This window comes from Python bivittatus, unplaced genomic scaffold (assembly GCF_059951505.1).
Source record: "Python bivittatus isolate LINGU-HERP-01145 unplaced genomic scaffold, Pbiv_v1 ctg000080_np1212, whole genome shotgun sequence".
Taxonomy (NCBI): Eukaryota; Metazoa; Chordata; class Lepidosauria; order Squamata; family Pythonidae; genus Python; species Python bivittatus.
In genome coordinates this window covers 41,052,811-41,077,382 of record NW_028277035.1, presented here as the reverse complement: position 1 = coordinate 41,077,382, position 24,572 = coordinate 41,052,811, and the positions used below count along the sequence as shown (strand labels likewise).

General features: G+C 38.4%; 2 protein-coding genes across 5 annotated transcripts in view; one reads left to right on the top strand and one right to left on the bottom strand.

Annotated features, from left to right (window-relative positions):
• The window catches only part of THG1L (tRNA-histidine guanylyltransferase 1 like), an 18,837-nt gene extending 13,259 nt beyond the window's left edge, over window positions 1-5,578 (bottom strand). The window contains exons 1-2 of one of the 4 annotated variants that reach the window (XM_088133891.1): window positions 5,399-5,578; window positions 999-1,175 (exon numbers count right to left, since the gene is read on the bottom strand). In XM_088133891.1, the coding sequence (XP_087990017.1) occupies window positions 999-1,120 (122 nt within the window). In that variant the 5' untranslated portion in view covers window positions 1,121-1,175; window positions 5,399-5,578. Of the gene's footprint in view, window positions 1-998; window positions 1,176-4,905; window positions 5,114-5,398 lie in introns of those variants that run through there. The other 3 variants (XM_088133890.1, XM_088133888.1, XM_088133889.1) reach the window with 3 other exon arrangements.
• Window positions 5,318-24,572, top strand: SOX30 (SRY-box transcription factor 30). Its single transcript, XM_007443891.4, has 5 exons — window positions 5,318-6,747; window positions 14,807-15,046; window positions 16,385-16,621; window positions 20,589-21,081; window positions 23,101-24,572. Exons 1-5 carry the CDS (start codon window positions 5,763-5,765, stop codon window positions 23,480-23,482), a joined length of 2,337 nt encoding a protein of 778 aa, XP_007443953.3. The 5' UTR covers window positions 5,318-5,762; the 3' UTR covers window positions 23,483-24,572.

Genomic DNA, 24,572 nt, shown 5'->3' with positions numbered 1-24,572 from the left:
TGAGTTGGGCAGCCATATAAATTGCTTGCTTGCTTAAATAAATAAAAGACAACAGAATCAAGAATGCTTGGGTGCTGATGAATATGGACTGTATACAAAAATGAGTGATTAATATGAAACAAGTGTACTGAGTCATACAAAGGGAACCAATGAGGATCAAACTGCAAAAACAGACATACGAAGGAAGAATGAATGGGTCAAGAAGAAGGGGGTGATCAAGAAAATCATGAATGGAGATCCATAAAGAGTGAGATGTGAAGTTTAAAGAACAAAGGACAACATACGTATGAAGCAATGAATGCATATGATGGAAGGAAGGATGGTTTGCAAGAAGAGAAAGGTATGGAGATGTATACTGAATGGTTGCTGAACAAAGCTGGTGAAAACCAATTTTAGTTATATTTAATTTTCTTTTTCTTATTGCATGCCTTTCATTTATTTGAATTATTATTTCTTAATCTTGTTATGGGCTATGCATAATGTTGCTTATCTTGAAAGGAAATAGCATGATGGGAATGTATGTATATACGTAAATTTATATATACTTGCTATTACGTTTCCTAACCTGTGAGCTGAATGCCTGTTCTCCCCACCCCTGTGCTTTTGTTACATTCATTTTCTGCATCATTACATAAAACTAAAAGGGATCACTACAAAAAAACACAAATGGTAACATAAAACATAACTTCTTCCAAGTCTTTACAGGTTTCTAGAACCTTGTGAATTTAAACATATGTTGCCTCTGAATTTTCCTCAGCCTTGGTTTGGGAACCCATCAAACTGTCATCCCAGTGCATCAACATTTTTTAGAGTTAGCAATTTCACTCGAATTGGATTTATTCAGAAAGCCAATATTGATGTTTCTAAGAGCAGAGATATATGGAAAAGCTGCTAGTATCATAAAATAAAAAGTAATCAAATTGTTACATTAAAACTTATTTTAGAAAGGGTGCATTAATATGGATTGGGAGAGGAAGAAAAACTTAAAAAGCAGTTACCTTGCCCTTCTCTTAAACAAGTTGGTTTTCTTTTTGAAAACAAAACTGTATTCATCACTTTGTCCATAGGCAATGACAATGTTCTCCAGCTCTTGCATCACTGTCTGGGCGCACTTGTTCATCAACTGAAGAGCACGATCATCATTAGGTTTCTTAAAATCATGTTGCTGAACAAAGCTTCAAAAGCAAAAACATGTAATTAAGAACACTGATTTGTTACATCTGTTTAAATTATTCTCCTGTGTTACAGATACTTTATTTTTTGAAGGACTGAACCATAAATGCATGTTGCATTTAATTTATTATTTATTTAATTAATTTCTGCATTAAATACAAATATAAAATATTTTTCTTCAATATATTTGAAGAATATGTACTAGGAAATAGTCTATTTCACATGACACAGTATTAAGACTGCAAACTGTAACTCACAAATAGTTAAATGCCCTCTACAAGATGAAACAATCCTTTCCTGGCCTTCCACTTTTTCTTCAGCATGTGCACACCACACATTTATATTTATTCCTCCACATCATTTGCTATACTTCTCTGTATCTTTCTATCCTTGCAAATAATCTGGGACTCTTTGGTCCTATTGCAACATTATGGAACAAGGCACAATAATAGGCAGAAGAAGAAGCAGAGCTAGCAAGTTCCAAATGCTGCAATAGGACCAAAGATACCCAAATTCAAAACTGCACTCAGTTGTGGAAGCTCATTTGATGGCTTTGGACTTATCACTCTCTCTCAGCAGGATCCATTCTGTATTCCACTCCTTGTCACCATGCTAGTTTTGGAAGTACCTTGGTTTTTAGTGCTGGAAGACATCAATCTCGATTCTTTGGAAGGAGGTTCAAGGAAGGCTTTAGAGTTCATGGCTTCCATGGCAACCATGGGCTTAACCCAGATAATATCTGGCCCTATAAATACAGATAGACCTATGCTCGCTGAGGTAAATATGTTCATCTCAGGTAGAGCAGTTAGTGTGCAATCTTGATAGAATATTAGACTGATTTTTTTGCAATGCACAGATCACACACTGATCCAAACAACATGCATCATTGCCTGTAATTCCTACAGGCTGAATACTTTAGTTAAGATGGTTCACCCCAGGTGTCTAATGGATCCAAAAGCACTTGGGAGTTTCCTAGCAAACTGGCAGGCAGTTCTGCTGAAAACATGGCAGACTCCTGAATTAGGATGTGATCCGAACACTTGAACATGATTGCTTCCGAGTGGCCTCTCTCTGATGGTAAATCATGGGAAGGCTCCTTGATTTGCCATGGACATCCCAGAGATGATGTGACAGAAGTGATACCTGGAGCACTGGTGAAGCAAATCTGACCAAGCAGGAACAGGAGTACAAACTCTTGTTTGAGCCCATAGCAAGATAAGACTGGTGAAAGCAGCAAAGTGATTAAGTTGCTTACAATCACCATTGTCTTGACTCTTCATAGGCAACGTTCTCCTGAGCAGAATTTTGTGGTGTTATCTAGGATTTCTTTCAGCCTATGAACTCCAATGAAGTGAGCAGGGTGCTTTTTAACATGACCTCTGACACCTGAGGACAGATCCATGCTTCTCCTGGTTCCTTCAAGTGGTCAGAGTGTGTGACAAGCTGGTTTCAGAAGAAGTCAATGCATCTTTGATGGAGAGAGTGATGCTGGCTACCCGTTCCACCCTGCCCCCAGCTCTCCTCAAGCAGCTTTCCCTGGATCAGGCTGTTTTAGACAACCTCACACCTTTTGGGAAAAGTTGTTGAAACGATCAGGAGTCTTGTTACAGAGGATTTTAGAGGAAGTAGATTTTTCCTTTTTCAAACTAGATTCAGACCTGGGGATTGAACAGAAATGGCATTGATTGCACTGATGGATGACCTTCATAACAATCTAGCTGGGGAAAGTGTACTACATTTAGTTTTACTAGACTTCTCAGCAGATGATATTGATCTGTAAGAGTTGGAAGTTGCAGGCACTGTGTAGTTATGCTTCTTCCTGAGCAAGTGGTTCTAGTCAACAGTGGTAGAGGAGGAAAGTCAACCCAATAGGTGCTGACTTACGGGATGCATCATGATTCAATGCTCTCCCCCCTGCTGCTCAACATCTACATAAAAGCACAGAGATAGATCGTGGTGATATACCATCAATATGTTGATGATAGAGCTCTACATTTCCATTCCAGGCCTGGGCAGAGATACCATGGAAATCTTGACCCAGTGTCTGAAGGCTTTTAGGACTGGATGGGACAAAACAGACTGAAGCTGAGGCCAAATAAGTCAGAATAGTGTTTTCTCAGAATGGTTCTCTGCCAAGTCATAATATGGATTGGCTCTCTGTCTCAAGGAACAAGTCTATGGCTTGAGTCCTCTTGAACACCTGGCTATTACAGATAAGCAGGTGGAGGCTATGACAGCAGCTTTGCCCAGTTAGTGAGTTAGTTGCGGCCCTATTTGGAGCAATAGGCCTTAGCAACAGTGATGTGCACTTATCACCATGACTGGATTACTACAATATGCTTTGCTTAGGGCTGTTGTTGAAGGCAACCCAAAAACTACAATTGCCTACTTGCTGGCAAATGAAAATCATCATAGCCATGTAACATTTATACTGTGGGTCCTGCATTGGTTGCCCATAGGCTTTTGAGTGCAATTCAAAGTGCTGGATTTCACTCATAAAGCCTTATATGGCTTGGCTTCTAGGTACCTTCAGTACTACCTTCTCCATCTGAACTTAACACATCTGGTGCATGCTCTGACATATCTGTTAACTGTCCACCATTATTAAGAAGTTAAAAGGGCAAATGCTCGAAGACAGTGTTTTTCAGTTTTAGTCCCTATATTATAGGCACACCTCCCAATGGTCAAATCAACATCCAACTGAATGATCTTCTGGAAGCTAGTAAAAACAGAGCTTTTCCAAAGAACATTTGGGGAATGATGAAAGCATGCCATCTGTATAACTGCAATATATTGTTTTATTTGTTATAAGCTGCTGGTAATCCTTGCAAATTAATGGCAGAATATAAATGTGAAAATACAGTAAGCAGTGATCCATCTAATTTTACATAATCTAACTTATTGTCATTACAAAGTGTTAGAAAGTAGTCATTAAAAAGCTAAACCAATGCCATTTTAGAAGGGAAGTTAATGTTTTGCCATTACACAGAAGCAAGTGTCATCATAGATAAGTGAGGATAATATTATGCTCACAGCAACAGAGATAAGATATACCAATTAAAAAGTGAGAAATTAGGCCATATTAGGAAAGGAAAACCTGAACATTCTAAAACAAGACACGCACAGACCAGGTGTTTATACCTGACTATAAAACAGCTTTGCACCCCTTGCAAGGGGTCGACTGCATTCAATGCTTTCACCTTGGGTGCTAATAAGCTTTTGAACTCTGGATAGCAGCGTCTGGTGTTCTGACCTGAGCAACTATAGGAAAGGAATTCTTCCCAAAAAAGTGACAAATTAATTAAAAGAAAAGAATGTTTGATAAGGATTTGACTCATGCTACCATCTCCAATAATCACCCTCCTGATACCAAAGCTATTAAACACATGCAGGGACATACGACAGTGCCACTAAATTTGCAGTGTTTCCTAAACCTGGCAACTTCCAGATGTGTGAACTTCCTAGAATCCCCAGGAATGCCTGTATGAACTGATGAATTCTGGGAACTTAAGTCCAATATCTGGCAGCTGCCAAAGGCTGAGAAACGGTATCCGAAAGTGAAGTCAGCGAAGCCAAACGCCGAGCGCGGAACAGATTCCACTTTGAACTCGCGTGGCCGAGGCTAGAGCAAGGTCCCGGCGCAGACCCTCATTCCTATTGGTTGGCTGGTCGCCGGGCAACCAAGCCTGTTAAATCCACACGCTGCCGCCAATGGTTGAAGCGTGTCTTTACCGGTGGAAGCAGCGTCCGTCCAACCGAACCACGATCCAGCAGTTGGGCAAACACTTATCGTCCGCTTCGAAGGCCCGGACGTATTCGAACTTACTCTTCGCCATGGCGGCTCGGGAGTAGCAACGAAACCTTGCGCGGAGGCCCAAAACGATAGCAGTGAAGGCGCTACGAAGCCGAGGCTGCGGCAACATTACCGGAAGGAGTGCTGTGTGACACCGGAAGGGACGAATTCTGACGCCGCTCTCTATGATACCGTAAGATCGGCCGAAGTCACTGCTGGCCCGCTGCCTCTTCCGGGCTCACGTAGAGGCGTCCGAGTAAATGCAGAAGGACCCGAGGCTGAGCACCGCGAGCTCCTTCATCCCCCCCATGTGCGTAGACTGTTGTACTTGCTCAGTGGGGTGAGGAGAGAGGAGCAGATACATGTTTAAAAAAAAAAAAGTCGCAAACCACCTTTCGCTCAATGGCAAACGGGTGCGAGGCCCAAACTCACCTCTCCGCAAAAAGACGGCGCCATCTACGTAGGGTCGGTGCGCCTGTTCCTTCGTATCCAAGGCGACCCCATTGTTACGTGGCGCCCAGGGTAACCATGGCAACCTCCAGGCAACCGTCCAAGGAGGGAAAAGCGGGAGGCACGTGGAGCCCCACAATTGCCATTTCTGGCCGACGTCCAGGAGGCGCGAGGCCCTTGAGAGCCGGAGGGCGGGGTCGAGCGCGGCGCGTGCACCTTGGAGTTGGGGGGAGGGGGAGCGGAGAACGTTTGCAAGCCAACCGCAGCAAACAAACGGGCGGTAACAGAGGACAGGGGCTGAGCTCACAATCCCATAACAATCCTACTATCAAGGGCGGGCTGCAGCATGGAAAAAGGGGCGCAGGAGGAAACCCCAAGAGAGCAGCACCGGCTCCTGCATCCCACGGCTTGGCAGAGCACTGCCTGCATGGACCATCTTCTCCTGCACCCTTTGCCAGGCCAGGGGGGCAGGGACTCGCACCTTCTGCTGTTCCCCCCCAAGCAGGCTCCCCAGCACCATCTCCTGCACCCCCTCTCTCCCAAACAAAGTGTTTTGCACAAGGAACAGAAACTTCCACAGCCTGGGGAAGGGGGTGCCTCTAAAGAACAGCAGCAACATATTTTGGAAGAGCAAATTTGTCTTGGCAGGCAGCTTTCCCAGCCTGTCATTGGGATGGAACCGGGAGTCTGTGAAAAGCAGGAAGAGGAGGAAGAAAATGGGCACCAGAAAGGGCTACAAGTGAAAGCAGAAGAACGTGACCCAGAGAACCCATTGCTCTTTATGGGAAGCAGCAACAAGAAAAAAAGGCGAGAGCCTAAAACTCTTACAAACCGTCTCAGTGGCAAAGATGAAAGTAGCAGCAGCGTGAAAGGTGTGGGAGAAGTCAAACTGGGGAAAGTTGAAGAGCCTGAGGAGATCAAGAAAGAGGCAAAGATGAAAGAAAATTGTGATGCCAAAGCCTTGGGGCCTGCAAAAGAAGGGGCCATCAAAACTGAACTGGTAGAGCCTCCTGAGGAGGATTGCAAGGGGAGGGAAGAGGTGGCATCCAAGCCTCGACCATCCTCCAGTGGCCCAGCTCACGTCAGCAAGGATGTTAGTTTGTCCCAACCTCTTGGAAACCAGCATTCTCAAGAACTGAAGATCCCCGTTACACTCCATCCAGTCCCTCCTGGGGCTAGGATCCAGTTTCAGGGACCACCTCCATCTGAGCTTATAAGAGTGACTAAAGTGCCAGTGACACAAGTGCCCCTTAAAATGCAGTCCTTGCTGGAGCCTTCGGTCAAAATTGAAACTAAAGATGTTCCTCTCACAGTGCTACCCTCAGATGCAGGTATTAGAAATGAGTCAGTTTTTATCATATTGGCCATAAGCTGTTATAAGTAAACACTGGGATCAAACAATAAGAACACCACTATTATGTCAAAGTATAAGACAGTGCTCCCCACCCCTCACACTTTCTGAGTCAGCAGTTCATATGCAATGTTGCATATTCCAGCTGCAGGTAATAAAAATAGCAAGTTCCACAAAACTTTTTTTTCCTGGAGCTTCCCATTGTGGAAACAAGCTATTATTCATTTCTCTCTCTTAAGCATCTAAAATTAATATACAGTTATTATTGTATTCCTCAAACGATGTTTGACAGAGGCAAAAAATATTAAAACAGGTTAAAATGCAATAGGGCTATGTGGCACTTCAGATTTGATTCTAAAAGATGCAGCTGCTTTAAAGAGCTGTAGACTGATGCTGAATTTGTGCTCACATGTGAGAGATTATCTTTTTGAAGTTGAATCAAAGACCCTGCACAGGCCTAAAAATCTAACATTTATTTTAGGATTTACTTTCACAGAGTAAAGCCTACATTATCAATGCATAAAACCTTAACGTTACAATAAAGGAGTTAGGTCTTAACTGTTTTATTTATCAAATTTATATAGCTGCCCATCTCACAAATGTGACTCTGGGCAGTGTACAATAAAATAATTATAAAATATATCTTAAACATTAAAAACATCTAATAAGGCCATGGGAGAATGTTAAAATATTCATACATAATAAAAGCATCTTGTGGGCTCCCTGTTTCCAAGGGATTCCCAAGCCTGCTGGAAAAACCATGTTTTGAGAGACTTCCAGAAGGCCAATAGGGTCGCAGCTAATCTCACCTTGGGGAATGTTGTTCCAAAGGGCGGGTGCTGCAGCAGATGAAACTCCTTAGCTGACGGGACTCATAACACGCACCTCCTGCCTGATCTGATAGGACCGGTAAATATAATTGGGAAGAGGCAGTCTCAGATATCCTGGGTCCATGCTATGTAGGGCTTTAAAGGTCAAAACCAGCACCTTGAATTGGACCTGGAAGGAAACTGGCAACCAATGCAGTTTGTGGAGCAGAGGTTAATGTGTGCTGTTCTGGGGGTACACATAACTGCCACATCTTGCACCATCTGAAACTTCTGAATACTCTTCAAGGGCAGCCCCATATAGAATGCATTAGAGTAGTCTAATTGGGAGGTGACCAGGCTACAAGTAACTGTGAGCAGAGCCGCCTGATCCAGGAACAGGCACAACTGGCAAATAATTGAAATTATTTTTATTGCTATCTTCTGAGGAATTAGAGTAAGTGAATAGTCCTCTAGCTTATTCTCCCAACAATCCCATAAAATAAATTAGGTTGAAAGATCGACAGGTAATGTCATAGTGGAATATGGATGAGAAGTTCATTCTGTTGGAAGTCTCACATTGTAACATATGTATCAAATCTGCTGGTTTTGGTGACAAAAGGCAGGGATTTTATTTTTCTTATGGGGTATCTCTGCAATTTTGTTGTTTAAAAATAAATTTGTCTATGTCAACTGAATTTGACCAGATTGCTAATAAAATGCCTTGTCAAATGATACACAGATGGAATCCTCAATTATCTAGTGTGATAGTGGAAATAGTGATGAGGTTAAAACCAATCCTTTGAATTATGGCAAAAGAGAAAGAACCAAACTATATCTTGGCCACAGCTTCATATTTTCTTTTTGGTGGATATGTAATGTTTATCATAGATTAATAAGAGCCAAGAATCTCTCTCTTCCAATGGTGAAGTTATTTATTTATAAATCTACATATATTCATTCAGATAATTAAATGTAGGCTACTGTGCTTTTGGTAGCAATTTCTTGAAGGAATTAAATGACTTGAAATTTACTGGTTATATAAAGAGGTTAAATAAATCACAGTTCAGGGATTTTAATAAATATGTTTAGGATTAGAATTTCACAGCAACTATATGTTGATTATAAATTGCCATAAGAGTTTTTTTTTTAATCTGTCCATTCCATAAGTGTATTACAGTAAAACATGAGCAAGATAAACAAATCAGCATAGGGCTACGTGAATATTAATAGACTTTGTCCTGTTGAGTTAGGGAACAAAGGAAAAAAATCTCCTGTTTGTAATATTGGCGGGGGAGGGGGGATATGCTCCTCCTCCAAGAATACAGATGCTACAGTTGGGCAAGTTTGATCCCCATCCAATAGAAATCCTGAGTGCAGGCATTTATTTTCACTCTCATTCCTGTGTGAAAAATTAAATAGCGCTGTTGTAAATACCATTGTAAGAAGAAAATTCAGCGTGCCCCATCACAAAGATGTAGCACCATAACCCCGAAACTGTAGAGAATAACTGGCTGCCATTGAAAGGGTTCCAATTTTAGGAATTTTATATTAATCTCCCTGGATCTTTCTCAGGCTCAAATGCTACAAATGTAATCATTTTATTAGCAAGTAAATAATCCTACTCTTTAAGTTATTTTTAAAATTTATAAAGTTACTATATTTGGGGAAAAGACACATTTGTAAAGGGCAAAATTCCATTTCTGGCAATTGCATGTGTGAAGGTCTCCTACCTGTATTTCTGAAGCACTGTCTGTTATTCAGTGTAGGCTAGATAATAAGATAATGAACAAAAAATGGTCTGATTCATGATAAAGCAACTTTCTTATGTTGTACTATTAAAATGAAAGCAGAAATGAGACTGAAAGGTTGATAATTTTTTCTTTCAATATAATTTAATAGGGAAGCTGTTATATAAATGAAAACTTTTACTTGCTCTTTGTTGTACTGATTTTTTTCCCCCCTGTTCTAGTAGTTCCACAATATATTGATTTAGATCCTAGGAAAGCTCTTTTATAACCTAACGGGAACTGAAAATCAGATACATGTTCCAGTATAAGGTTACAAAAAATAATTTCAAGTACCCTCAGAATAAAAGGGTGAATGGAAGCATGGGTCTTGGAAGGGACAACATTACTCTTGGAATCATTCTTCATTTAACATTTAAGTATTCCCAAAGATATTGGTGTTGTAGTCAAATCACTGAAATGTCACTGGTATTGTTGCAATAATGAAAAGGATTTATCCACTGGATTAGATGCAGGTCTGGCTTCCAAACAGAAGGTTTGTTGTATTTGTGTAAGGGTTGTGATCATAATTAAAGTATGAACTATAAGTCTATAAACACTTTAGAAACAACCTCATGTGGTTGTTTATCTCAACATTTTTACTACAAAATTAGAAAAGATACAGAACAGCAAATTAAATTCTGAACTATAACGTGAAAGAGTTGGGCTTTTCAATTAAGGAAAAAAGAACTGAGACAATGTGTAAATTGGTATTATAGAATTTCATACTATGTGTAAATGGATAAAAAGACATGTCCCTTTCTTATGCTAGACTGGGATTTGTTACATTTCTATCCCGTCTACCTGTTCCCCAAGGAACTGTGGGTTTTTTTCTTTACAAAACTCTTTGAGTGATTTAAACTAAGAGATCCTACCTGCTTACTGAGGAATTGCAAAGATTTGAACTCAGGTGGTCTCTCAGTGTAGTATAACACTCCTCCTCTTATCCTGCAGGAACTTTCCAAGTGATTGGCAGTTACATTTAAGAAGATGAAAAACACCGCTTCACCTAGCACTTGTTGAAAATTTGGAATTTGTTTCCATGAGATACGGTGTTGCCTGTTAGCTTAAAAGGGAACTAAGTTGGCAGATTCCTAGACTGTAAATCTAGTAACAGCTATTTTCAGTGGTGGTTAAATTGGATTTCAAGGAGTTGGTCGATTAATAGAGGTGGGGAACCAAGAAACAGGGCCCTGGGTATCTGAGAAGGAATGTTGGTCAAGATGCTTAGTTAACAAGGCTCTGGTCAGAATGCTGTTCAGCTGGTGACAGCATAGTTATTTGGAGATGTTTCTCACTGATTCCAGTGGAACTTGCTTCTGGACAGAAGCCTGATCCATATAGGATAATATGATTTGGTTTGGTTTATTTATTTCATTCTATTTATATGGGTGCCCATCTTGCTACCACAGATCTGGCCAGCTCCAGTGCAATAACAAATAACCTCAGTAGCAAAAAAACATACAGTAAAAGGTGTAAAATGGCAATGAAGGGCAGACCAAGCTGCAGTAGATTAGCAAGACCTTGCAGACCCAATTATCCTGACCCCAGTGCCTGGAAAACAGACAGCTCTTAAGAGCTTTCCAAAAGGCCAGCAGCATTGGGGCCATCTGAATCTTGTGGGCAAGCTGTCCGAAGGGCAGATGATGTGACAGAAAAAGCCTGCTTGCTGGGTCCCACTAGATGACATTCTTTAATTGATGAGACCTGGGTTGTGGTATGATTTTTATGCTGTTGTTTAGGATACAGTGTGCTATGTAAGCCTAACCAAGTTCAACAAGCCATGGTCTAGCATAATGTTAAGCTAGTCAGTAGGACCATGTTTTTACATCCTGACTCAATATACATTCATAGCTATGGCTGCTTTGGTCTCAGGTAAACTCAGTGTACAAACAAAATACAAACCATTCCAAAATGGTTGGAATCTTATTTACCTGGAAATATTTTTTACTTTTGAGTAGATGTTCATAGGTTTTCATTCAAATAAAAAGTGTTTTAAGATAAAACAAGAATCTAGCAGGAGTAGAATTTGTTGCCTGTTGCATATGCTTTGCTTCTTTATTTGTAGACAAATCAAGTGTTGCAAAGATACCATGGAGCTCAATTCTGTTAATGTCTACTCAAAAGTAAGTCTTATTGACTTGTATCTTAAATTTTAGCAAGTGATGCCCATTTATAGAATAATGTGGTAGCCCCAGTTCCCTTGAAAGATTCCTCCAGTCTGAGGGCATCCTGTAGAACAAGAGGCAGGATATAAATCAGATTACAGTCTGGGGGGGTTGGAGAAGTGGAAGTTCCTCTTTGTTGGGATGAGAATCTTTGTTGGATTGGAGTCCCTTCTGTTTTTAAAAAGATCTTTTAAAAAGGATTAGAATGAAAACATACAATGAAAGTTACTCCCCAATGAGTGTGCATAGGATTACTGTATAACCTAACACCCAAGCTTCTTAAGGTAAATTTCACTTGTTAAATGGGAATTATTCTCAAGCAGGTGTCTGCAGGAGGTCAGCCTTTACACTTAATTGGGAGTAAGTGTCCCTGGAACTTATCAAACTAGTGCTTCTGGACTTTAATTCCCCTTTCCTCCTGAAAATTGGGGCAAACAGCTGCTTTTCCTGGCCCAATCAAAATGGTTGAGCTGACTCTAGTGGGGAGATGCAGTCTTACAAGTAATCCAGCACCAAGCCCTAAAGGGCTTTATAGGTTGAGACCAGCACTTTAAATTGTACCTGGAAGCTAACAGAATTCTAACCACTGCAGGGCTCACACAAGTGTAATATATGCCCACTTTTAAGCACCTGGGCCACTGCATTTTGCATCAACTGAAGCTTCCAGGTGGTCTTTAAGACAGCTCCATGTAAAGTATGCTGTAGTAGTCTAATCAGGTGATGATGAGGACATGAGTCACTACTCAGATCCTCAAGTCCCAAGTAAAGCCACAACTGGCACACTAGCTGAAGTTGGGCAAAGGCCGCCTGGCTAAAGCTTCCAGCTGCTTATCTAGCAGGAGCCATGAGTTTAGGAGAACCCCGAAGACCCACATTTAAATGACCATGAGAGAGTAAATATATTTTGGGTGATATTTGTTGTGGGGAAAAATCTGCCTTCCATCCAAATAGCAGGTGGTTTCACTCATAGTATCATAAACTGAATCTCCATTATGTCTCTGTATTCAAAAGGCAAATATATTTCATTCCAGGCAGTCTGTGTAATATACAAGAGTTATTATATATTTATGCTCTGCTTTCTTTGGCATTTTTATAATTTATTTGATGGAAAAGAACTTGCTTTTATTTTATTTTTTTTAAGGAAATAAAAATCAGGTGAAGATTTCATGTGTGGGATGTAGCATTCTTGCATTAAGAATGTGTGAATGCCCTGTTATTCATTGTAGATTTTCTTTTTCAAGTGACATGCAACTTTTCTGGCTTCTTACATTTCACTAAGTTTAGTGTAGTGATTAAGATGATGGACTGTCACTGGAGAGACCAAAGTTTAAGTGCACTCTCAGCCATGAAAGCTCACTGGGTAACTTTGGGCTAGTTGTATACTCTCTCAGCCCAACCTACCTCAAAGGGTTATTGTGGGGAAAAACTGGAGGATGAAGTGCTATATATGCTACCTTGAGCTCCTGAAGGAAAGATGAGATATAAATCTAACAAATATTTGGAGAGATGTCATAAGAGATGTCCTTCCATGGGTCTTTTTCAAATTAGAAAGTGTGGCAATATTAGATGCTCCAAAGATGCTTCAAAGTAAAATTTGTAATGGAAATAAAATCCTCTGCCATTTCATACAAATATATTAAGTAAAAGAAGAAAAATAAGTGTTATTTGGGGCAAATGGAGGATTTTGACATAGCATTTTAACACTTTCTTATGGCAATTTGCTAATATTTTTAAATATAAGGGAAATAATATATTCTATAATTTACAAAAAGATGATTTATGAATTATATGAGAGTTTCATACTAAAATAGTAACATTTTATATTGCAGTATAATTATTTTGAATGTTAATATTTAATTGCCACTGTGATGAAGAAAACTTCACTTAACAGTGTAGTATATGGTGTTGTCCAAATATTCATTCTAGTCTCACCTAAAATTTAGGAATGTTAGTGGGTGCATATTGTGCTTAATTGCTATAAGTTAAAATCCAGATATAAAATATCACCAATAGCCATGCTTAAATTGTGGAATTGTGTGGGTGGGAAAATCTTGAAAGTTCTAAAGTATACTGAGGCAAATTAGATAAGATGTTGATCTCTAATCTGCTCTCTGCTCTTTTTAATCCAGAGTCACTTGTTGAGATGGATGGCTATACAAATTGATTAAATAAATTAAAAAATAAATCTGTAGTTCCCTATTAAAGGGAATGTAGGGTACATTCTTAAACACACTAAATGAACACAGTGAGACTTAATTCTGACAAATCACGGATAAACTTCTGTTGTTCTTGATGTAATTCCAAGGGCAATTTACAGAGATAAATATAGGATATTAAAATATTTAATCCCCTTTTTTTAGAATTGGAACCTGGTACAACTGTGTATGGAGCAGACTGTGCTTTTGTTTGTTTGCTTGTTTATTGCTTTTACTACTAGGCATATGGTTACTGATCCCCAGTGTCTAGTTAGGTTCAAGAAATTCATGCAAAAGTCTTGTACCAGTGGAAATTTTATTTGAACTTTTAATCCATATGCTATCTTGAAAATTGCTCCTGAAACGTCACTCAGTTTCAAATACAGTTTACCCTGTGGCAAAATGGAAGTCAAATTGACCCAAAAGAGGTAGAAAATTTCCTTATTATTTATGTAGTTGCTGACCTTTTCTATGCTGCAAGTAGTGAGAAATAATTAGAGAATTAATTGTAAAATCCAACACACTTGTGTAAAAGGATTTTCCTCTTCTATTTCTAACAACTCCGTAAAGGAGGTCCCCAGGCTAGGGCAGATAGCTCTCCAAAATATCAGTGTAGAGTCTGAAGGTGTATAAGGGCTCCAGGAGGAATCACACTCCTACCTGTTCCACTATGTAGTAGAAAAGTAAATTACACTATCCTCACTGGCCTATATCAGCAGGACATTTTAGTCCCACATGTCAGTATAAATTTGACCTTATATAAGATAATACTACACTTCCCAAAAATGGTGCTATTCCAGGCCCCCAAATCCATAAACTACAGCCAGATGCAATAATCATAATAATAATTAGAATTAAGAATTGGGGTGTCTTTGAGCCTAGATGTTTGTTTTTGTTGCCAGAACTAAGCCATGTTCACTGCCCTTTCATGCTAAATTGTATACATTTCAGTAAATGAGGTGGAGAAAATCATTTTATTATTACTGTTAGGATCAGAATTCGACGCCCGCAGAATACCACGAAATTAGCAGTATGTTCTACCCATCTCTATATTACCTAAACATTAATATTATTTTATCATAGGGATACCAGATACTCCATTCAGCAAAGATAGAGATGGCCATGTCAAGCGTCCTATGAATGCATTTATGGTATGGGCAAGAATTCATCGGCCAGCCTTAGCCAAAGCTAACCCTGCTGCTAATAATGCCGAGATCAGTGTCCAGCTTGGATTGGAATGGAACAAGCTCACTGAAGAACAAAAGAAACCTTATTATGATGAAGCTCAGAAGATAAAAGAAAAACACAGAGAAGAATTTCCTGGTACTAGAGAGAGATTTATTTATACATTTCTAAATATCAGATCACCATTGGGCAATTTTTGTGTAATCCACAGATTCATATATGGGAAGATGGTGTTTAAATATGTTCATTTGGGAAATAGAATCCTGGAGGGACAGTACATATGAAAAAAACCTAGCAGGTTTAAATAATGAGGCAAATTCCTTAGTTTTTTTCTGACTTGTATACAGTATCTTCCCCCAAAGACATTGTATAAGGTAGCCAAATGAATTATGGCATTGTGCCACCACACATACAGATCAATCCTCTCTATACTAATATGAACACTATAAGGTTTTCCCATTTTTACAAGATATGGAAATAATAATAATTATTTATTAAACTTGTATGTCTCACGACTCTCAGTGACTCTGGGCGGCTCACAAAAATCAAAGAAAGCAGTAGCTTTTCCCTCATCTGTCTTGTGAATGTGTATTCCCACTGATTTATTTACAGTTAGTTAATTATTTGAAATTAAATCTGGAGAAAAATTAAGTTTACTTAATGAAAGACATATTTTAACATTAATTTCCTCAACTATATTAAAGCTGACCATTTCTGCTGGTGTTCCTGCTTTAAACATATATACTCATCACATGTCTTTGTTTCCATATTCCCAATGAAATACAATTCAGATAATATAATAATTTCCAGAGTTCTGATTTTATATACTTATTTAAAAATAATCTTATGCTAAATTCTGTAATATTAAAGCAAATAGAATGAATAATAGAATAAGAAAGGCATTATCTCTATATGGTATTAGCAGAAATAATAATATTTATTTAACAAAGTTGATATTCTGTCCTGATTGTAAAATTATATCAAAATCAATAATTGGGTAATAATATTGATGGCATGACAGCCAGTTTGGTGTAGTGATTAAAGACACTGAGCATGAGTTCTAGACTTGCACAAAGCAGCTGGGTGATTTGGGGGCAGTTGTTCCCTCTCACCCCTAAGAAGAAGGCAAAGGCAAACCACTTGAAAAATGTTGCCAAGAAAATTGCAGGGGCTTGTCCAACTGGTCACCAGGACTTAAAACTGACTCGAAGGTTGGTTAGTGTTCGAACCAAGATTCATGGTAAAGAGAGGTGTTGCAAACAGAAAGAAACAGTATTTCTCTTTCTCTCTGAGAGATTGTCAGCTTCCTATTCATGTTGTACTTATGTGTGTGTCCTTTTGCAAATACAGTCTTCTGACTTTACAGGAGAGAAGTTTGTGTTACCCCTAACAACACATAACTTCATTAGGTAAGAATTTTTAAAAGGAAAAAAACTCAGTATCTTTCAGCTGGCATACTCTTTAACATTTCTGCAGGTTGGGTTTACCAGCCAAGGCCTGGCAAAAGGAAGAGGTTTCCATTGACAGTCTCAACTGTATTCTCGGGTACAACTCAGAACATCATAGCTACAAGTCCAATGACGGCCTCTACTGTCTTTACTGGGACTTCTCAGAGTATTATTACTACAAATCCAACTACCATTTACCCTTTCCGATCACCTACCTACTCTGTGGTCATACCCAGCGTACAGAACAGCATTGGACACCCAGTCTGTGAGTTCATTTCAATTATTTACATGAGTTCTTTAAACAATAGGAATTTCCATATCTATAAGCATATTGATAGCACGATTTTGTAGAAATCTTTAAAGTAGCAACTAAATATTGCGCATAATATTTAGAAGCCTTCAGCAAGTTAAACAAGCTGACAAAATACGACCATACTTTTACAACACCATATTTTTTTTCAAATTTGTAAATTTGATTTTTTATTAAGTAAAATTGCCTTTGAGTAGAGTTCACATGGTGAGACTCACATGGTGTCACATTTCTCTGCCACCAGTATGGACTGAAACAGTTAATCTAATGAACAAATCTCCCAAAGCTCCCAAGACAAGAATTCCACACAGTACCTTACTTTCAAATGAGACACTTACATATAAGTAATTTCTGGCAACAACACCCTGGTCTATTTTCACAAACTTCTATGATAAATGGAACCAAAAACATGCCTCTTTTGGAAAGGCAGGTGTCAGGTTATTGGCAGCTGGCTCAAATGAACTAATTCTTCCAAGTAAGAATCTTAGTCTTTCTTAACTAGATATATTGAGATGAAAGGAATAGGGTTACAAGAATTTCAGCAAATGCAGTACTTCCAGTTTAGAACCAATTTATCCCCCAATGCATTAGGGTGGAGGTTTCTTCATTTTTTGTAACAGTTTTGTTGTACACAGTTGAGGAGACAGTTCTTTTCATAAAGGGGAAGTTTGCGGGTGGCCGTCTCCTAAATCTGTATCCTTCTCTGAACCAATCAATACATTGGGACAATATGTATCTGTCCACTGTTTTTGTAACTGATAGTCTTTTTATCAGAGTGAAAAGTAACCCTTAGACATGGACATATCCTCTACAGTTTTCTTGGCATGAAATGGAAGTGATTTGCCATTGTTTTCTCTCAGAATGTTTTTTCAGCTCTCTAATCCAACATACCTCCCAGGCTGTACCAAATATTAACCAGGATTGAGCCTTCATAACTTTTTAGATCAGGTGACTGGGTACTGCCACCTACTGAGGCTGATTTTCTATTAATGTGTAACATAGCAGTGGCATCCACCGTGTGTGTGTGTGTGTGTGAAAACTTGCAAAATGGTAGATCCATTGTCACAAGCAAACCCTGTCTCCATTTGGACATGCATTGATGCACTCACCATGCCCGCCAACTTACAGATTTTGGTGCTCATAAATGCCTTAGAAGATCAGTAAAATGTAGAATGATCTCTTCATTTCCTTGTCAATTCCCATGGGACACTTCCATGTCATCACTATTTTCATTCAACAAATCCTCTGAAGCAATTTGAAGGTGTTCTTTAATCATTTTTACTTCTGCCAGCTGAGAAATACTGTAAAAAGAAGAGGATTTTTTTTTCTGACACACACTGTTGCAAGTCCTGCAGCAACGACATAAAATTCATTTCCCATTCTACCCAAGTAGAAAAAAGAAGAAACAGGCTACTAGGGAGAAAGCGGAAACTGAAAAAATTCCTGTCAATTTTACCCCTGCTACTTTGGCCTCCTGGATAGAAGGTGTATCCAGTCTGCCAAGATACCATTTTCTTTACAGAATCTAAAGCTCAGAGCCCAGAGGAGTAAGGCAACTGTTCCCTTGAATGGGGAAACAAAATCATAACATCTTTTTAAAAAATCACAAATTAGCTTGTGTTTTATAGCTGAAACAGCAGTTTTAACTATAATCAAGTCAGCTCTCCAACATTGCTGACCCTGTAGAAACATATTAGGTCCAGAGCTGCTTTCAGACTAGTGCAGAATTATTGTGTAGAAGTGCCCATTGTCATTTTTTGGAAAAAGTTTTAGAACTGTATTCCCCTTAATTTCTCTTCCGCTACCCACTAGTCTACCCCATGTACCAGTTATTTTACTTTGTTCTACAGATCTCATTGGAAGCCATAGTGAATAAAGTAAACTTCTATCTGCAGAGCCCCACTTAAATTCTATTCTGCTATAAATTTGGTACTGCTTCCTGCTAGGTAGTGCCTATACTAATACATCACTGTACTTCCATTTTAAGCCAGAACACTGTTGGAGTATATTTGTATTTTCTGTGGGTAATTTCCTTCATATTCTATCCATGCCTTTTCTGTGTTTTAATAGGATATAATTTTGATGTGGGCAGTGATTGATACAAGAACTGAATTTAATCATAAAACATGTCATTTTCACTCTAGAATGAATGTCATTTTTATCATCTGATTAACTTTAATCTTAAATTGATCTTTTAAGTGGTGTTAACATTTTTCTAGTTTGTTTTAAAATCTGAAAATAGAAAATAGCACTTAAGTCAGGAACAGGCAAGCTGAGACTCACAGTCAGCCAAATTTTTTTTTTGCCCCCAAACCCACCTGTAATTGTACTATTAAAATTAAGTAATAAAATGGCATTTCCTCTTTCTTTAAAGGAAACAGGCTCCAAACTATAAGTGTGTGAAACCTCTGCTAAGCTAAATGTACTTATTTTTGTGTAAAAGAACACCCTTCAAAACACACACATACCCCAAAAGTTCAGCTCTTCTGTGTTAAAAACAATTGCCCATCCCTGCTACAATGCAGTCTAAAATGAGGATTATTTAAAGTATCAAATAGGGGATGAAAATAGTATTCATTGCAAAGGTTATAAAAATGTGAGATGAGCTGCTAAATTCATCTGCCTGAACGATCACTCCCAATATCAAAACCACATCACTATTTTTTTCCATCCTTCTTGAGAAAGTTAAACTTTCTCCAGAAGGGAAAGAGCCAAAGAATTTACAATGATATCATGAAGAACTTCATTATTATTGTGATGATCCACAATAAATCCATATTTGGAAGCAGCATTCATCATGCTAGATTTGACAGAGAAAAATAAGACCAGATGCAGGAACATAATCTCCTATAAGCAATTATAATTTCACCCAAATTGAGGCATAATACTTACCAGATGAACCTGAATAGCTGGTGTCCTAACTTTTGGATACGTGTTTAGCCTGATTTTGACTTCTAATTCCATATATTAGAAAACAATGAAATAAAGATCTAAATATAGGCTACCATTAATACATTTACTGATTCATGAAAGGTATCACAGATATCTTTGGATGTTAAGATGAAGGATATTATTTTATTTATTTATTTGGTAAATCTTACGTGACTCTGAGCAGTGTACAAAGTTAAAAGCACAAAAACAATACAACAAAATAACCAAAAATATAACAACAGAAACCATTTAAAACATTAAAAACAATAACCATTAAAAAGCAAAACAAAAACCCATAATCTGTGGGACAGCGCATTCAGTTTCCCTAGCAATACAGCCACTTTGCAGTCTCCATATCCATGTTCCTGGATCCCCAGGCCAGATGGCAAAACCATCTTTTTAGGCCCTTCTGGAAGGCCAGCAAGGTCAGGGCCAATCTGACCTCACAGGGAATGATATTTCAAAGGGTGGGTGCTGTGGCAGAAAAACCTCTCCTCCTTGGTCCCATCAGATGATATTCCTTTGTGGACACAACCCATGACATGCCCTTCCTGCTGGACCTGATGGGATGAGTAGATGTGATTGGAGAGAGGTGGCCCCTCAAATAACCCAGCCCCATGCTTTTTTATATTAAAGAAAAGTAAGCAATAACCTTTTATTGTTGATAATAGTGATGAGGTTTCCAAAAGCAGAAGGAATTTGAGTTTTCACATTTGAAAATTTATAAGGAATTGTATCATACTTTAATATTTATCTTTTTTTGTCAAAGTATATAATTGCATAGTATAATTCCTGTAAAAGTATAGATTATAATATAGTCTTGTACATATTGATTACAGAAACACAACGTATAATGATCTTTGCATATTAAGTATAATAGTTATTTGTAGGCAAATGTTTTGCAGTAAAAGAAAATGAAGTAAACTTTAAATAAGAAAATACTATTAATGTGAGTTTCTCAGTTATGACTGATCATTTTCCTTCTCCAAAGGTGAAGCCGCTTCTACTATCCAGCTGCCAGCTCCTTCTGCTCAGCATCCAGGCCCCATTACGCTGTTCCAGCCAAGTGTAGGAAACACAACGCCATTAGCTGCCTCAACTGCAAACCTGCCAATTCGCCCAGTCCTTCAGCCTCAACGATTTGCTGCACCTTCCCCAACAGAAGCTCATCGTGTATCTTCAGGAACAAATTGCTCTATAAAGAGACCCACCCAGATTTCTCTTGAGAGCTCAAGCAGGACCCCAAATAATACAAGCACCACTCACCCTAGATTCAGTGTCTCAAATAGCCAACCCCCCAAGGAATACTCAGGTGTTTCTTCAAGTTCTAGAAATGGACCCATTCCTCAAGCACCACCTATCCCTCATCCACACGTCTATCAACCTCCTCCCATTGGTCATCCAGCAACTCTCTTTGGAGCTCCTCCTCGATTTTCATTTCACCATCCTTACTTTTTACCTGGGCCTCATTATTTCCCATCAAGGTAATGCAATCACATACTTACATTCTGGAATATGTAATTAGGCACAATATCCCAAGGTTTGCAGTCTACTATGAACAAAAGGGTGATAATATTAGACAATTTTCCTTCTGTTCTCCCTCTGTTTCCTTTCATATGGAATTTCCATATATTTCATTCCACTTAAATTATTTTCATCAAGTTTTCCAATCACCATAGAGGCTTTTCAGGATTTTTCTCCCATGTTCACTCTTTCAAACCCATCTGGTACATTATTTTCCCTTTTTAAAAATTTAATTTATTACAAAAACATGAAACAAGATATTCCAAAGTGGGAAAAACAAGTCAGAATCACCATACTCATTTAATCACTAAAACAAATATTTCCAAGAGAAGTCCTGAATGCTTGGGGCTCTACACAACAGTTTTTGATTAGAGACCACAAACTCCATTGGATCTGTCTCTGACTTCTAGCCTTGATTTTTCTTAAGTTAGGTATAAGCCCATCACAATCTCGACATGTGTATATTTTAGACCTGAAGCCACTGTCTTCCTTGGAGAGAAGATTTTGGATGATGATGATGATGATGATGATGATGATGATGATATTCCAATATGTATCAATCAAGGCGGCAAGCATACCTAGTACTCCCGCCTCCTATTATCCCCACAGCAACAATTCTGTGAGGTGGGTTGGGCTGAGAGAGAGTGACTGGCCTGAAGTCACCCAGCCAGTTTTCATGTCTAAGGGAGGCCTAGAACTCACAAGTCTCCTGATTTCTAAGCCAGCACCTTCATCACCACACCAAACTGGCTCAGTTTTTAGTTTTCTTGTATGATCACTTTTCTGCTGAGGTCACCCATCTGGCTAAGTTATGTTTTGTTTTGACCATAGTTTGCTGAATAAGCTATAGTGGTTTGCACTAGACAGTAAATCATAAAACATGTTTTATAAATCATAATGTCTGAATTTGCACAACATACTAAAACAGAATAAAATAAATCCACCTTAGTATTTTAGGTGAACCTCTCCTTGGGTCAATCTCTCCTTGGATGACTACTACTCCTTTTTTACATTCTTCCACGAGGGTCATTTTGGTATGAGTCAAATATTGTTTATTCATTAATTAAATCAGCCTTTATTAAAAGTTGGTGGGTGACCAAATTGTCCTGCCTCTGGATTGACTTGTGTACAATATGACTATCTAGTCGATATTCTGCTTCTTGTGTTAGGGCAGGGCTATACATAGAGCCTGCGGTTTTAGGGTCTCATATGCTTCTGCAAAAACCTTAGGTGCAGCTACTGAGGTCCCCCAAAAGTTGTTACAGAACTGTAAATTTTAATGTGAAAGAAAAAAAATACTAAATATATGGGAAATAACTATAATACCTTTAATTAAGTACACTAATGAAATGTTAAATTATATTTTTAACAGAATTTAAATTAAATGAAGTTAACTTTTTATCCTGCTGCTACCTATTCCCTTGGTCGCTTGGCCTTCTACTGGAAAGTCAAATACAGTTTTCAGCCTGAAAGATAGTGTGCCCTTCTATTAGATTAACTCAAGACTTAAATAAAGATATCCTGTATGTGGAGTCCTTAGTGCTCTCTGAGCTTGGTTGTTTGAGGTACTCATCAGCACTGATGATGTTACCTAGTCGGGTAATGAAATGTCTACAGTCAAACAACCAAGCTCAGAGAGCACCAAGGACTCCTTAATTCAGCCCTGAGCTTCATATATTCTATTCATATCCCATATGTGTTAGTAGTAATATATCAGTAGTAGTAATGTATTATATTAGTATATTATATTTTTATATATTATATATAATATATTAGTATTAATGTATCAGTAATATCTAGGTCCAACTCACCTCACAGGGTAGTTCTTTTGGGAAAAATAGGAGGAGGAGGGAGTATTAGGTATGTTGGCTGCCTTGAGTTATTTATAAAAAATAATAAAGGTGGGTTAAAAAATCTAAAATATATATATATCTATGGTAAAACTATTGAAGTAACATTTTTTCTTTGTTTTGATGCAGCACATGTCCATATAGCCGTCCTCCTTTCGGCTATGGAAATTTCCCCAGCTCCATGCCTGAGTGCCTTGGCTTTTATGAAGACCAGTATCAAAAGCATGAGGCCATGTTTTCTGCCCTGAACAGAGACTACCCTTTTAGAGAATACCCTGATGAACACACACATAGTGAAGACTCCCGTAGCTGTGAGAGCTTGGAAGGGACATCCTATTACAGCAGCCACAGTCAGACTGAAGAAGAATATTTAAACCCTATGCCACAGTTGGACATTGGGGCACTTGAAAATGTTTTTACAGCAACCCCTTCCACACCCTCTAGTGTACAGCAAGTCAATGTGACTGATAGTGATGATGAGGAAGAAGGAAAGGTGTTGAGAGATTTGTAATTTTTCAGATCAAATCTAGCATACTTTTAAAAAACATGAAATAAAACATGTTCCTCATATAACACTATTTTAGTGAGTGTTATCTAGAAGACATAGTAAGTCTAGATTGTTTTCAAGCTTTTATGACACATGGGAGATTTCCTGGACCAGTGTACCATCACAGGTATTGTATCTTTTTGTACTAATTTTGGATACTCTGCTGATCAAGGCAGCTCTTAAGATGGTGTAGACTTTTTCATGTAGTTATCCAATGCCTTTAAGCTGAATGTTATGGGTAGTATTTCCAGAGATCCTGTGAATAGTGTACCTTATTGATTCTACATCCAGCAAAGCTGATTTGTTAATATCTTGCATTTGTAAAAATGCACTGAAGAAGTGTGACAATTAATGGAATCAAGGCATAGCACTATATACCTTGTGCAATGCTAGAAGCAACGTCGTTGTGTGCAACTTACCACCATTTTAAAAATCTGCTGTTGAGCAAATACAGACCTTAGTTTAAACAGAATCATACTACTTAAGATGGGAAACTTCATTTTCCTATATCAGTCTCTGTTCCTTGGTGGCATGGTGAGATTTTAATTCTTACCAAGATATTTATTGACCAAGTAAAAAGTATTTATTTCCCTGTTGTACCTACAGCATGTGTGCACACACTTTGATAAACATCAGTCAAAAGAAAGTTGTCAGATTTTAAAAATCTGGCCTGTGGTCAAAGTAGTTATTTTTAAAAAAGCAAGTACTGTTGTTTCAGAATCTAATCTATATTTATGCTGAAAATGCTATGTAATTATCTGAAGTCTGCAGCCCCTCTTATGGTTTTAACTTATTCCTCTGCAAGAAGAATTGGTCTTTTAATACCCATATAAATGGAACAGTTACATAATTCTAAAAATAAGTAAGAATCAATCTAGCTGTGAGTTGTATACAAGTGTGTTACGATTCTATACCAGAGCATAAGTAACAACAATATTGCAAACATACATTTTAAAATGTAGTGCTTCAAAAGTAGTTGTAAAGAAGATGAAACATTGCTAAACCATTTGTTCATGTTAGAAACCATTTTATAGCTGCACTTTTTCTGTTTTGG